General features: G+C 37.2%; 1 protein-coding gene across 1 annotated transcript in view; it reads right to left on the bottom strand.

Moving 5' to 3' along the window:
* Positions 1–14,991, bottom strand: part of Aff2 (ALF transcription elongation factor 2) — a 448,384-nt gene that overhangs the window by 414,600 nt on the left and 18,793 nt on the right. Inside the window, exon 3 of the mRNA XM_059251561.1 lies at positions 6,872–7,729. Coding sequence (XP_059107544.1) covers positions 6,872–7,729 — 858 coding nt within the window. The remainder of the gene's footprint in view (positions 1–6,871; positions 7,730–14,991) is intronic.

Below are 14,991 nucleotides of genomic sequence, written 5' to 3'. Positions count from 1 at the left end.
TAATCGATGTATCCAGTGATAACAGGATGATTTGGAACACACATAACAAAGGCTTATCACTTTGCTGTATAATGAACCTGTCAAAATAATTTCCTGGACATAATATGAAAATAGATGTTTTCCATCCTCTATTATTTTAGTGGGTGGTAACAAAAGGATTAGAAGGCTATTTGATAAGTCCACAACTTAATGCTTTTGTACTATATAGCTATTATTAAAAAGTTGGAGTATAATAATCCTGTAGACTTAATTTCAATTCATTTCCCAAATATATCCATTGGTTCACATTTACCTAGTCTTAGTAACTTTTAGATTATTATAAAACATGGTAAAGAAGAATGTTATGGGCTACATGCTCGTCACTCTGTTCTTATGTGGATAGTCTTGGAAAATGGGAAGGGACTGGCTAAACTTACTTGACAAACAAAATGGAGTTAGGCTTACCTGGGAAGAAGAAGTACATCATCAGTGATCTACCGAGGAAGCAATTTAATCTTGTGTGACAAGAGGTCCAGAAATGTAAAAAAAAATAAATAAATAAACCTCTCAAATTCTCACAAACTGAGACACCCCAGTAGATCCCACACACCAGTATAACTCCTTGAAACTGTGCTTTGCAAGTACAGCACATATGCCCTCACAGAAATATTTGCTTTCAGCTCTCTCACGAGGGTTCACAAAACTTTATCAAAACAAAGCATGATGTTTTAAGTTTTATCATTAGTAATGGTGATCAATCACATTTGTACAACATACTTAAAGTCATATTACAGAATGAGAATAAAATAATCTTTTGACTTATTTTCAATCAAAAAGAAAAAATTAGAAATGACAATGGATTTTAAAACAAAGAATGCCAAGAGTGATGAATGGAAAGTAAATGATCTCTTAGCTTTGAAAAATGGAATTTTGATATGACTGACAATTTTTCAGGAAGCTGATGGCTACAGTTACTTGTATACAACCTTAGGAAACAAAATAATACATACGAGAAAAAAGTAGGACTTGAAGAAACAAGAAAGAGAATGAGCAGTAAACAAAATTTTGTTAATGCAAGTGTTTCTATGTACCACTGTTTGATTAGTTCTGATGAGCAAATGAAAGGAGGAATGAAAGGAATGAGGAGCAGGCATACACAATGGAATAAGCTTCCTGGCTTTATCTTAGCAAGGCCTTGAGACATCTCACAGAGGAAGAATTGCAGACTAGAAAAGAAGAAATGTGATGTCCTTTCTTATAAGGGAGTAGAAAACAAACACAGAAGAGCTCAGAACTTCCTGCAGGAATTATAAGGGAAATTAGCTTTTATAAAATACACCTTAAATTAACATAGACTTACATCACTTTCCTTTCCTCCTTCAGCTCCCTCCCATGCCTCTCACTTTCAAATTGATACCCTCCTTTTCTTTGATTATTACAGCTACATATATCTATATGTGTGTATGTTTATGTACAAATGCCTAAGCACAACCTACTCTGTTCATTTTGTTGGTGGTATATATGTGGTTTCAGGGATGACCACATTGTATTGACCAACCAATAAGGAGGCTCATTTTAGCATTTTTAGAGTTCCTCAACTACCCATGAAGTCAGGAAAACTGAAGTGTGTAGTATATAATCAAATTCTGAGTTCCACACTGCCTATTATATTCAAAATAAAATAGTATTTTTAGCCCTATCTCATCTTAATCTTACAAACCTTTAGTTATAAACAAATGAGTCTTTTCCCAGAATATGCCTATCATTTTTTATTGTCTTCAATTTTTTTTGTTTTTGTTTTTGTTTTTCAAGACAGGGTTTCCCTGTGTAGTTTTGCGCCTTTCCTGGAACTCACTTGGTAGCCCAGGCTGGCCTTGAACTCACAGAGATCCACCTGGTTCTGCCTCCCGAGTGCTAGGATTAAAGGCATGCGCCACCACCGCCCGGCTATTGTCTTCAATTTTTTATATTCCTTTCTCTCCATCTATTACTAATATGAATATATATGACCTGCCATCCAGATTCATAATTGGATTTATCATTCAAGACCAAGTTTAAAACCTAACTCTCAATCACTCTCTTCCTGGATATTCCCATAAACCAATGTCTTATAAGACAGTCCAATTATTTTAGGCATTGTGTAGGTCGACTCTTCTCAGAATGCCTTTCCTAATTACTGAAATATAGCAATGTTAAATGACTCCTCTCTTTTCCTCTGTGTCTTCACACAGAACACAGGGTATTCTTTGTTATCATTTCAGGAACTCTGCTGGACCTACTTCATTTAGCTTTAGCAAACCCTAAAATTAGGAAAAATATGAAAAGATGTGTTTGGGGAAATATGTGTGGATATCAGTAAAAATGAACCAGTTATAAGAATTCATTGAAAAACATATAAAAGCAACCACCAATGTGTAGCACGAATCTTAAATAGTCTTATTAATGAATCAAACCTGAGGCCAGTTATTGGGGTGAATGCTGGAAGGTCAGAGAAGCAAAACAAGCCACAGCCAACCTCACGTTGCTAGTTCCTCAGCTGTTCCTGTTTCCTCAGACTGGAAGCCTCTGATTCCTCATCTAGAATGAATCTCAGCTGAACTGCTGCTCAAAAGCCTGAAAGCTTAACCAGCCAAATGCTTCTAGTTCCTGGTCTTCACACCTTATATACCTTTCTGCTATCTGCCATCACTCCCTGGGATTAAAGGCTCGTTTTCTGGGATTAAAGGCGTGAGTCACCATGCTTGGCTGTATCCTTGAACACACAGAGATCCAGGTAGATCTCTGCCTCTGGAAAGCTAGGATTTAAGGCGTGTGCTACCACTGCCTATCCTCTATGTTTAATATTGTGGCTGCTCTGTTCTGTGACCCCAGATAAGTTTATTAGCGTGCATAATATTTTGGGGAACACAATACCACCACACCAATGTATGAATACAGAGCATTCTGGACTCTACACATGTATACACAAATGTTAAGGTTAAAAGTTTTCTCACGTCCTGAATGTGTAAGACCATACAAAGTATATCTATTCCTTTCTTGTAAGGTTGATATTAGGCCACCTCTAGCTGAGGCTGAATCCTTATTTACTTCCATAAGAATAGACACCAATCACGTGCTGCACATCCAATGAAAACACATAGCATGTGTTGTAGACAGCACTTTTGTGGACTTTTAATATCCAGTAGCACTACCTGTCTTATTTCCATATAGCTGGCAGACACCGCCAGACTATCAGTGGTAAGAGATTCCAGCATTCTCTATCATTCTCACAGAAGGGAGGAGAGTTTACCATTTACTATGTGATAACTAACACTAGTTATACTTAAAATGCTCACTTACAGCGCTCACCGCACAAGGTCTAAAAAAAAAAAGGCAGAATTATGAATGTGAACAAAATTTAACAGCTAGGTGAAAAAACAAGTCAGTCACTAAAATATATCAGTTCCATTAAACTTTTGTACAAGGGTCCTGGTTTTGAAGCAACTGGAGCCTTAGTCAACCTTAAATCACAGCCAACATTAGCTTGTGAAGCAAATGACCTTTAGGATGATGTCACTATATACATTAGTGCTGTACTTTTTCACAGGTTATTAGAGGCAGTTAATATGAAATACTGGATCTCCTGTTTACAAACAACACCAATAAGAAATTGAAATTGCAGCAAAATGCAAAGCTATCCACACCAGTATATTTTCATCATAATGCAAAAACAAAAACAAAAATAAAAATAAAAATAAAACCAAATATTTGTAATAGAATCATGTATAAATTTCTATTTATTAACAATTTCATTTTTAAGAAAACAAAATTTGCAAAATATTTCAGTTTCCACTGGGCATAAATAAAGCTTTCACTGTTTTCAGATTCAGTTTCTAAAAAATTCTTCTGGACACAACTATATAGTATATTACTCTTATTTAGTGTCATGCAATGTTAAAAAAATTAGCATGATGTTTTTAAACAAAAAATTATTTGCTTAAATGATATGCTCCAATTGGACAGCTGACCTTTTGCCATAAAGTTGGTTGGACTTTTGATCTTCTTAGTGTGGTATAGAAATTATAAGAAGAAGCAAGGAAAGGTTTCAAGAATGAGAAATAAAAATTCCCTCAATAATTATAGACCTAAATTAACATGGATACACACACACACACACACACACACACACACACACACACACACACATGTTTTAACAATAATTTTAACATCTGAATATGTGAAGATTATTATATCTGATTATTTTTATATGTTTGAGTGGTATCTGTTTTCTGGTCATTTAATTTTTCCTGCTCCCTAACAAGGGCAAATAAACTTCACTAACATATGTCAGCTTCCTGTCACTAGAGCCAGGGAAAGAATGCAAATACTTAGAGAAATACTGAGATTGCTCTGTAGATAAAGCCTCTAGGGTAATAATTCAAAGAAATACTGCAACCCATTAAAGATAGTTGCACTGACTAGGGACCCAGAACCCAGTGCCTAAAATTCTTGGCACCATGAACTGGGGCTCAATTCTAATGCTAAGTGCTTTTGAGAAGTGCATCAAGATTTAATAGGGTGAATTTTCAGACTTGGTCAGAGTTTTAGCCATATAAATTCCATTAAGTTCAAACTCCATAATGCTCCACTCTGTCGATATTTATGCCCACATTCCAATCTACACCCTTCTAAGCTCTCTGTTGGCCTCTCTAATGTCTCAATTTCTTTCCTCCTATTTTTAGTTTTCACATTGCCCCTAAAATCTGTTTCTTCCCTTTGGTTTTAGGTTTCTGAGCTTCACTCTCCCCCTGTTTGAAATCCTTTGAGACCTCTATTTTAAAATACTCTCTTCACTGATCTCCTGTCATGATTTTATTGCACCTGACCCATTTTCTAGACAAAACTCTACCAAAGTCAATTTGAACAATCGCTCCTTGGATAATCATATCCAGAGAAGATGACAGCTCACTCAGACACTCTTTGAAAATATACCTCTCATTGGTATATTGGAGAACTGAGGAAAAACCATGAAGTCATTTCTGAAACTGGGTCAGCCATTTTTGTGAATGTATAAGAGAGAGGATTACAACAGAATGAATCTCATTGGATAGGTGACCTATTTCTCTGTTAATGAGCTATGAAATAGCCTACCAGACTGATTTATACAGTAGTTCAACTTGCAATTCAGTCCTGAGTGGTGCCACTGATACATAAGGAGAGAACAATAATAGATACTAAGACAAGGGAAGGTTCAAATGACATTCCAATTTTCTATTATCCTCTTCTTTCATGACATATCCATACTTAGCTTTTATATTAAAACCCAGTATTAAGACATGCAGTAGAAATTAAGATTTAAGATTCCTTGATGACTGCATAATAGAATAGAGTAAGAAGCAGGCAGAAAAAAATATTATTACGTACAGCTGAGCATGAATTTTTTTTTACTAAACAGTGGCCATTGTTCAAGAAAGGAAAAGTGAAGACAAAGTGTGAAGAGGCTCAAACATGGAACTAAGAACACTAGACTTCTCTCTGAAAGTAATGACAGTGCAGTGAAGAATCAAAGGAATAGACTGACATGTATACAGAGAAGATGGTCTGGAAGAGACATGAGACAGGAATGAGGAAGCCAATTGTGAAAGACTACAGCAATCCACAGACAAAGGCAGTGAGTGTAGAGAAGTTGGGGCAGATCAGAGAGATACTTAGGTGCAAGCTTGACAAGACTTCATGAGTTATAATCCAAAAACCAAATCACCTCAAAATGAGACAATATCAAATCATGAGTCAACAAAATACAAACAACTGTCCTAGGCCTCTCTTGCTTTGTGTTTGTATTATTCACCAAAGTCACCATCATCATATCTACTGAGAACAAAAAAAGAAGAAATGCTTAAGGGCTTACTGGATCATATTTCAGTAATTTAGACAGGACTCTGAACTCAGAATGTTTATTAATTCAGACTGCTGGCCTATAACTCTGATTGATTAAGAATGTTAACAAGCTTTCTCAAGCTTCTAGTTACCAGTTACAGAAATCCAACCTAAAGGTAGTGGCTTCTTAGAAACCATCTGCTTGAAAGGACAGTTGTTTACATGAAGGGTATCTCTGGGACATCCTCATATATGTCTTCCACTCAGTATCCATAAGACCTGTCATAATCATTATCTATTTATTTGTTTGTGAGAGGTTACAGCCCCACTAGACTTATGTTTCACAAGGGTTCCTGAGATAGAAAAACTATTTAGTCATTTTAAATACAGTGGGACTTGGTTGGACATACTGTCTTTCACTTTTACAGAAAGGATGGATGTAGTATTAAAGGGCTATGTAGGCATCTGTGGAAGAAAGTAGTAATAGAAGGAAGACTGAGAGATATGGAAGATGTTAATACCTTGCCAAAGAATACCTCTGTAAACACACTGAAGACATGAAAGAAGTGTTTTCAATGCCTTGTGGAGCTAGGCACTGAGTGTAGTTGTGTTTGTATTTGGAACACTTGGGAGGTAGAGGTGGAAGGATCAGGAGGTCTGGCTCATTCTATCTTACTTTGTGAATTTGATGCCAGCCTGGGCTATGTGGGTTCTTGTTTCAAAGAAAAAAAATAATGCATTTATCTAGAGAATGCTTTCATTTTGTACATAAGTTAACTACAAGATAATTTTCTATAATCATTTTATAGCTACACTATTTCATTCACTCAACCAGCTATTTTGGCACTAAAAATTATGGAGACTTAATTGTATTTGCAGTGTTACTCATTTGTGTCACAAATTACCACAGATCAAGAATCAGACTCACCTTGAAGAGACGCATGCATACAGTGCAATAAGATAAATGAGTTGTTTAGGGAGTAGCAACAGTGAATAGAAAAACCAACCACAAAATAAAACCTTAAAAATGACTTACTTCACTTGTTTGCAGGATTGTGAATTTTGGCAGTTTAGTCTTTGAACTGGTTGTACTGGGTTTCCCATCCAACAGTGATCCAAAGGAGAGGTTTCCAAAGCTGTTCTCAAATTCAATGGAAGGCTTCAGTGTTGGAGAGATGTCAGTTGCCTGGTCCTGCCCATCCATGGGCCTTACATATGCAGTTGGCTTTTGTTGCCCCATGCTTGTTTTGCAATAAAGCCCTGGTGGGAAGGTCGGGACTGAAAGGCCACTGCTGGGTGCTAGTAAAGACGAGGCAACTAGGGGAGACCCAGGTGCTTGCACTGTAAATTCAGATTCTTCTGGTGAGTTAGACTGAAATATTTCTTTGAAAGCATCTTCTCCAGGCTTGGTGTTATTATCTTCCTTTGCAGATGAATTCGATTTTTCAACTGTACTGCTTTGGGGTTGCTCAGCTGGGTAGACAAAGAAGTCTTCTAGTCGGGTTTGAGGTGGATCTTGTGTGGATGACTTCATCTTGTTTGACTGACTACTGGCCTGGCTTGGTTGTCCAGGGCTAGTGTTGTGACTGTCTCGTGGCCACTCAGGTTTCGATTTTCTGTTGCTGTGTATTAGTGTGGAATTCAGTATCACGACTGAAGGTGAAGGCATTGGTGCTAAGGAGTGAGTATTCTCCTGGTGAGATGGGATCATTTGATTCTTTTGTTCTGGATAAAAGCTTGCTTCACTTTTGCTGATAGGAGTTTGGGACACAGAATTCTTCGGGATGCCCACCAGATGATTCTGACTGGAATGGTTAGTTAGTAGATCCTTCATTTCATCATAGCTTCCAAGAGTGTTCTGGACTCGGTTAGCAAGGGCGTCCCCTTTGTTTGTCTAAAATAACAAAAAGATGGGGGTGGAAGGAGAGAAGATGAATAGGTGTCTGTTTTCTAACATTAATGCTTCAAATAAATGTCTTATATAGACTAACAGAGTTCTTTAAAATTGCAATACTCTCACATAATTTCTCAGTTTTATGTGCTATGTAAGAAAAAATATTAAAATGGTTTTTGGATTATAATACAATTCTTCACAGATCTTCAATGGACAATTATCACCTTTATATAGAGACAAAAAAACAAAAATAAAAAACAAAGCAATAACAAAATGAAACAAAACAAAAAACCCAAGATAGCTGAAGCAATACTGAATAATAAAGGAACTTCTGGAGGTATCACCATAACTGATTTCAAGTTATACTACAGAGCTATAGTAACAAAAACAGCATAGTATTGGCACAAAAACAGGCATATTGATCAATGGAATTGAATTGAAGACTGAGACATAAATATATACACCTATGGACACCTGATTTTTTTTTATAAAGAAGCCAGAAATGCACACAAGAAAAAAGACACCATCTTCAACAAATGGTGCTGGTCAAACTGGACAACTGAACAAAGAAGAATCCAAACACATCCATATTTGGAACTGCACAAAACTCAAGTCCAAGTGGATCAAAGACCTCAACTTAAAACCAGATACACTGAAACTGATAGAAAAGAAAGTGGTGAATATCCTTGAATTCATGGGAACAGGAAAATAATTTCTGAAGAGAACACACCAGTAGCATAAGCACTAAGATCAACAATAAATAAATGTGACCTCATGAAACTTAAAACCTTCTGCACAGCAAAGGGCATTGCCATTCTGACAAAATGGGAGGCTATAGAATAGGAAAAGATTTTTTACCAACTATACATGTGATAGAGGGCTAGTAACCAAAATGTATAAAGAACTAAAAAAAAAATGCTGTATATCAAGAAAACAACCTAATTTAAAAATGAGGTACAGATCTAAACAGGGTTTTCAAGAGAAAACTCAAATGGAAAAAAAAATGTTTAATGTCTTTAGCCATTTGGGAAATGCAAAATCAAAACTATGTTAAGATTTCATTTTCTACCTGTGTAAACAGCTAAGATAATAAAACAAGTGGCAGCTGATTTTGGTACGGATGTGGAGTAAGGGGAACACACTTCCATTGCTGGTAGGAGTACAAACTTTTACAGCCATTATAGAAATCAATGTATGTTTCCTCAGAAAGATAGGAATTGATCTACCTTAAGGTCTAGCTATACCACTCTTGGACATATAACCAAAAGAAGTTTTATCCTACCACAGAGACATTTGCTCAACCATTTTCATTGCTGTTCTATTCATAATAGCCAGAAATTTGAAACAACCTAGATGTCTCAACAGAAGAATGGATAAAAAAAATATGGGTCATTCCCAGAGAGAAGTGCCCCTAGGTCCCATTCCTGGGCACCAACCATTCCGGGAAAGACCAGCCCAACTTGGCCCCAGGTTCTGGCCATCCAGCAGGATCCCCTCCACCCCCACTAGGAAGGTTCCCCTTCTCCAAGACCCCGGGCAGACACTGCAATCTCCATGCTCTGCCCCCAAGACCTGAAAAGGGAAATAGAAAAAGTGAAGAAGACACAAACAGAGGGAATGCTAGAAATAGAAAATCTGAGTAAACAAACAAGAACTTCAGATGCAAGTATAACCAACAGAATGCAAGAGATGGAAGAGAAGATCTCTGGCGTTGAAGCTATGGTAGAAAAAATAGATTCAGCAGTCAAAGAAAACACTAAAGCCAACAAAGTCATGATCCAAAATGTCCAAGAAATTTGGGACACCATGAAAAGACCAAACCTACGAATAATAGGGATAGAGGAAGGAGAAGAATATCAACTCAAAGGCACAGAAAATATATTCAACAAGATCATAGAAGAAAATTTTTTGAACTTAAAGAAGGAAATGCCTATGAAGATACAAGAAACCTATAGAACATCAAACAGACTAGACCCCCCAAAAAAGTTCCCTCACCACATAATAATTAAACAACTAAATGTACAGAATAAAGAAAGAATATTAAGAGCAGCAAAGGAAAAAGGCAAAGTGACTTATAAAGGCAAATCCATCAGAATAACACCTGATTTCTCAATGGAGACTCTGAAAACCAGAAGGACATGAACAGATGTAATGCAGACACTAAGAGACCATAGATGCCAGCTTAGACAAATATACCCAGCAAAACTTTCAATCATCATAGATGGAGTGAACAAGACATTCCAAGACAGAGCCAGATTTAAACAATACTTATCCACAAACCCAGCCCTACAGAAAGCACTAGAAGGAAATTTCCAACCTAAGGAAGTCAGATACACCCACAAAAACACAGGCAATAGATAACCCCACAGTAGTAAACCCCAAAGAAGAGAAGTACACACACACTACCACCAAAAAATAACAGGAATGAACAATCACTAGTCATTAATATCCCTTAATATCATTGGACTTAATTCATCTATAAAAAGACACAGGCTTATAGAATGGATACAAAAGCAGGACCCATCTTCCTGCTGCATACAAGAAACACACCTCAAATTAAAAGGTAGACACTACCTAAGAATAAAAAGCTGGGAAAAGAATTTCCAAGTAAATGGTCTTAAGAAGCAAGCGAGTGTAGCCATCCAAATATCAAGCAAAATAGACTTCAAACTAAAATCAATCAAAAGAGATCAAAAAGGGCATTACATACTCATCACAGGAAAGATCCACCAAGATGAAGTTTCAATTCTGAACATTTATGCCCCAAACACAAGGGAACCCACATATGTAAAAGAAACATTACTAAATCTTAAATCACACATAAAAACCCACACATTAATAGTGGGTAATTTCAACACCCCATTTTCACCACTGGACAGATCTGCCAAAATGAAACTTAACAGAGAAATAAGGGGCTTAACTGATGTTATGACTCAAATGGACTTAATCCATATCTGCAGAACATTCCATTCTAACAAAAAAGAATATACCTTCTTCTCAGCACCCCATGGAACCGTCTCTAAAATCGACCATATGTTTGGCCACAAAGAAAATCTCAACAGATACAAAACAATTGGAATAACCTTCTGAGTTCTATCAGACCACCATGGTGTAAAGTTAGATTTCAACAACAAAAACTATAGAAAACCTACAATCTCATGGAAACTGAATAAAGCTCAACTGAATCACCAATAAGTTATGGAAGAAATGAAGAAAGAAATTACAGACTTCCTAGAACTCAACGAAAATAAAGACACCACATACCCAAACTTATGGGACACTAGGAAAGCAGTGCTAAGAGGGAAATTCATAGCACTAAATGCCCACATAAAGAAATTGGAGAAATCTCACACTAGTGACTTAACAGCACACCTGAAAGCTCTAGAACAAGAAGAAGCAAAGTCTCCCAGGAGGAACAGATGCCAGGAAATTATCAAATTGAGAGCTGAAATCAATAAAATAGAAACAAAGAGAACAATACAAAAAATTAATGAAACAAAGAGTTGGTTCTTTGAGAAAATCAACAAGATAGACAATCCTTTATCCAAACTTACCAAAAGACTTAGAGAGAGCATCCAAATTAACAAAATCAGAAATGAAAAGAGGGACATAACAACACACAATGAGGAAATCCAGAGAGTCTTCAGGTCATACTTCAAAAACCTCTACTCCACAAAACTGGAAAATCTAAAAGAAATGGATAATTTTCTGGATATGTACTACATACCTAAATTAAATCAAGACCAGATAAACTACTTAAATAGTCCAATAACCCCTAGGAAATATAAAAAGTCATTAAAAGTCTCCTAACCAAAAAAAGCCCAAGACCAGATGGTTTCAATACAGAATTCTAACAGATCTTCAAAGAAGAGTTAATACCAATACTCTCTAAATTGTTCCATACAATAGAAACAGAAGGAACATTACCAAACTCCTTCTATGAGGCTAAAATTACCCTGATTCCTAAACCAAACAAGAATGCAACAAAGAAAGAGAACTACAGACCGATCTCCCTCATGAACATTGATGCAAAAATACTCAATAAAATACTGACAGACTCTAAGAACACATCAAAACAATTATCCACCATGATCAAGTAGGCTTCATCCCAGGGATGCAAGGGTGGTTCAACATATGAAATTCCGTCAATGTAATACACCATATAAACAAACTCAAAGAAAAAAAAACACATGATCATCTCACTAGATGCTGAAAAGGCATTTGACAAAATCCAACACCCCTTCATGATAAAGGTCTTGGAGCGATCAGGAATACAGGGAACATACTTAAACATAATAAAGGCAATTTACAGCAAGCCAACAGCCAACATCAAATTAAATGGAGAGAAACTCAAAGGGATTCCACTAAAATCAGGAACAAGGCAAGGCTGTCTGCTCTCCCCATACTTATTCAATATAGTACTTGAAGTTCTAGCCAGAGCAATAAGACAACATAGGGAAATTAAGGGGATACAAATTGGAAAGGAACAAGCCAAGCTTTTCCTATTTGCAGATGACATGATAGTATACTTGAGTGTCCCCAAAGATTCAACCAAGGAACTGATACAGCTTATAAACATCTTCAGCAACATAGCAGGATACAAGATCAACTCAAAAAAAATCAGTAGCCCCCCTATATACAATTGACAAAGAGGCTGAGAAGGAAATCAGAGATACATCACCCTTTAAAATAGCCACAAATGATATAAAATACCTCAGAGTAACACTAACCAAGCAAGTAAAGGTCCTATATGACAAGAACTTTAAGTCCCTAAAAAAAGAAATTGAAGAAGATGTCAGAAAGTGGAAAGATCTCCCATGCTCATGGATAGGCAGGATTAACATAGTAAAAATGGCAATCTTACCAAAAGCAATCTACAGATTCAATGCAATCCCCATCAAAATACCAAAACAATTCTTCACAGACCTGGAAAGAATAATACTCAACTTCATATGGAAAAACAAAAAACCCAGGATAGCCAAAAAAATCCTGTACAATAAAACAACCTCTGCAGGCATCACGATCCCTGACCTCAAGCTCTACTATAGAGCTACAGTAATAAAAACAGCTTGGTACTGGCATAAAAACTGACATGTGGACCAATGGAATCGAATTGAAGACCCTGACATTAATCTGCACACCTATGAATATATAATTTTTGACAAAGAAGCCAAAACTGTAAGTCTTCAACAAATGGTGCTGGCACAACTGGATATCAACGTGTAGAATGCTGCAAATAGACCCATATCTGTCACTGTGCACAAAACTTAAGTCCAAGTGGATCAAAGACCTCAACATAAATCCAGGTACTTCAAACCTGATAGAAGAGAAAGTAGGAAGTAGTCTTGAATGCATTGGCATAGGAGATCACTTCCTAAATATAACACCAGTAGCACAGACACTGAGAGAAACAATCAATCAATGGAACCTCTTGAAACTGAGAAGCTTTTGTAGAGCAAATAATATGGTCAACATGGCAAAGTGACAGCCTACAGAATGGGAACAGGTCTTCATCAACCCCACATCTGACAGAGGACTGATATCCAGAATATATAAAGGACTCAAGACATTAGACATCAAAATGCCCGACAGTCCAATTAAGAAGTGGGCTATTGAACTAAACAGAGAATTCTCAACAGAGGAAACTCAAATGGCTGAAAGACATTTAAGGAATTGCTCAATAATCCCTAATTATCAGGGAAATGCAAATCAAAATGACTCTGAGATACCACCTTACACCTATCAGAATGGCTAAGATCAAAAACACTGAAGACAGCTTATACTAGAGAGGACGTTGAGCTAGGGGAACTGTCCTCCACTGCTGGTGGGAATGCAAGCTTGTACAACCACTTTGGAAATCAATATGGCGATTTCTTAGAAAATTGGGAATCAATCTCCCCCAAGACCCAGCTATACCACTCTTGGGCATATACCCAAGGAATGCTCAATCATACCACAAGGGCACTTGCTCAGCTATGTTCATATCAGCATTGTTTGTAATAGCCAAAAACTGGAAACAATTTTGATGCCCTTCAACCAAAGAATGGATAAATAAATTGTGGTACATATACACAATGGAATACCACTCAACAGAGAAAAACAATGACATCATAAGATTTGCAGGCAAATGGATGGATCTAGAAAACATCATCCTGAGTGAGGTAACCCAGACTCAGAAAGAAAAACATGGAGGATACTAGATGTAAAACAAAGATGACTAGACTGCGACTCACAACTCCAGGGAGACTACCCAGAAAACAGGACCCCAAGAAAGACACAGGGATCACCCAATGACAGAGAAATAGATGAGATCTACATGAACAACCTGGATGTGAGTGGGATAATGAAGGGCAAGGGTTGAGGGAAAGAGAGCTTAGGGGAGTGGGAGATCCCAGCTGGATCAAGAACAGAGAGGGAGAACAAGGAATTAGAAACCATGATAAATGATGACCACATGAGAATAGGAAGAAGCAAAGTGCTAGAGAGATCCACAGAAATCCACAAAGATACCTCCACAATAGACTACTGGCAATGGTCAAGAGAAAGCCCAAACTGACCTACTCTGGTAATAGGATGGCCAAACACCCTAATTGTCATGCTAGAAACCTCATCCAATTACTGAGGGAACCAGATGCAGAGATCCATGGCCAGGCCCCAGGTGGAGATCCAGGAGTACAAATGGCAAGATAGAGGAAGGTTTGTATGAGCAAGAATTGTTGAGACCAAGATTGAAAAAGCACAGGGACAAATAGCCAAACAAATGGAAACACATGAACTATGAACCAATAGCTGAGGAGCCCCAACTGGATCAGGCCCTCTGGATTAGTGAGACAGTTGATTAGCTTAATCTGTTTGGGAGGCATCCAGGCACTGGGACCAGTACCTGTCCTCAGTGCATGAGCTAGCTGTTTGGAACCTGGGGCTTATACAGGGACACTTGGCTCAGCCAGGGAGGAGGGAGGGGACTGGACCTGCCTGGACTGAATCTACCAGGTTGAACTCAATCCCCAGGGGAGTCTTGGCCCTCGAGGAGATGGGAATGTGGATTGTGCTGGGGGGAAAGCATGGGGGAGGGGGGAGAAAAATAGAATCTGTGGCTGATATGTAAAATTAAATTAAATTATAAAATTAAATAAATAAATAAATAAATAAATAAATAAAGAAAGAAAGAAAGAAAGAAAGAAAGAAAGAAAGAAAGAAAGTTAATATGGTACATTTTCACAATGGAGTATTACTCAGCTGGTAAAAAGATGAAATCATAA

This window comes from Peromyscus eremicus, chromosome X (genome assembly GCF_949786415.1).
Source record: "Peromyscus eremicus chromosome X, PerEre_H2_v1, whole genome shotgun sequence".
Classification (NCBI taxonomy): domain Eukaryota; kingdom Metazoa; phylum Chordata; class Mammalia; order Rodentia; family Cricetidae; genus Peromyscus; species Peromyscus eremicus.
This window is presented reverse-complemented; position numbering and strand designations above follow the sequence as displayed.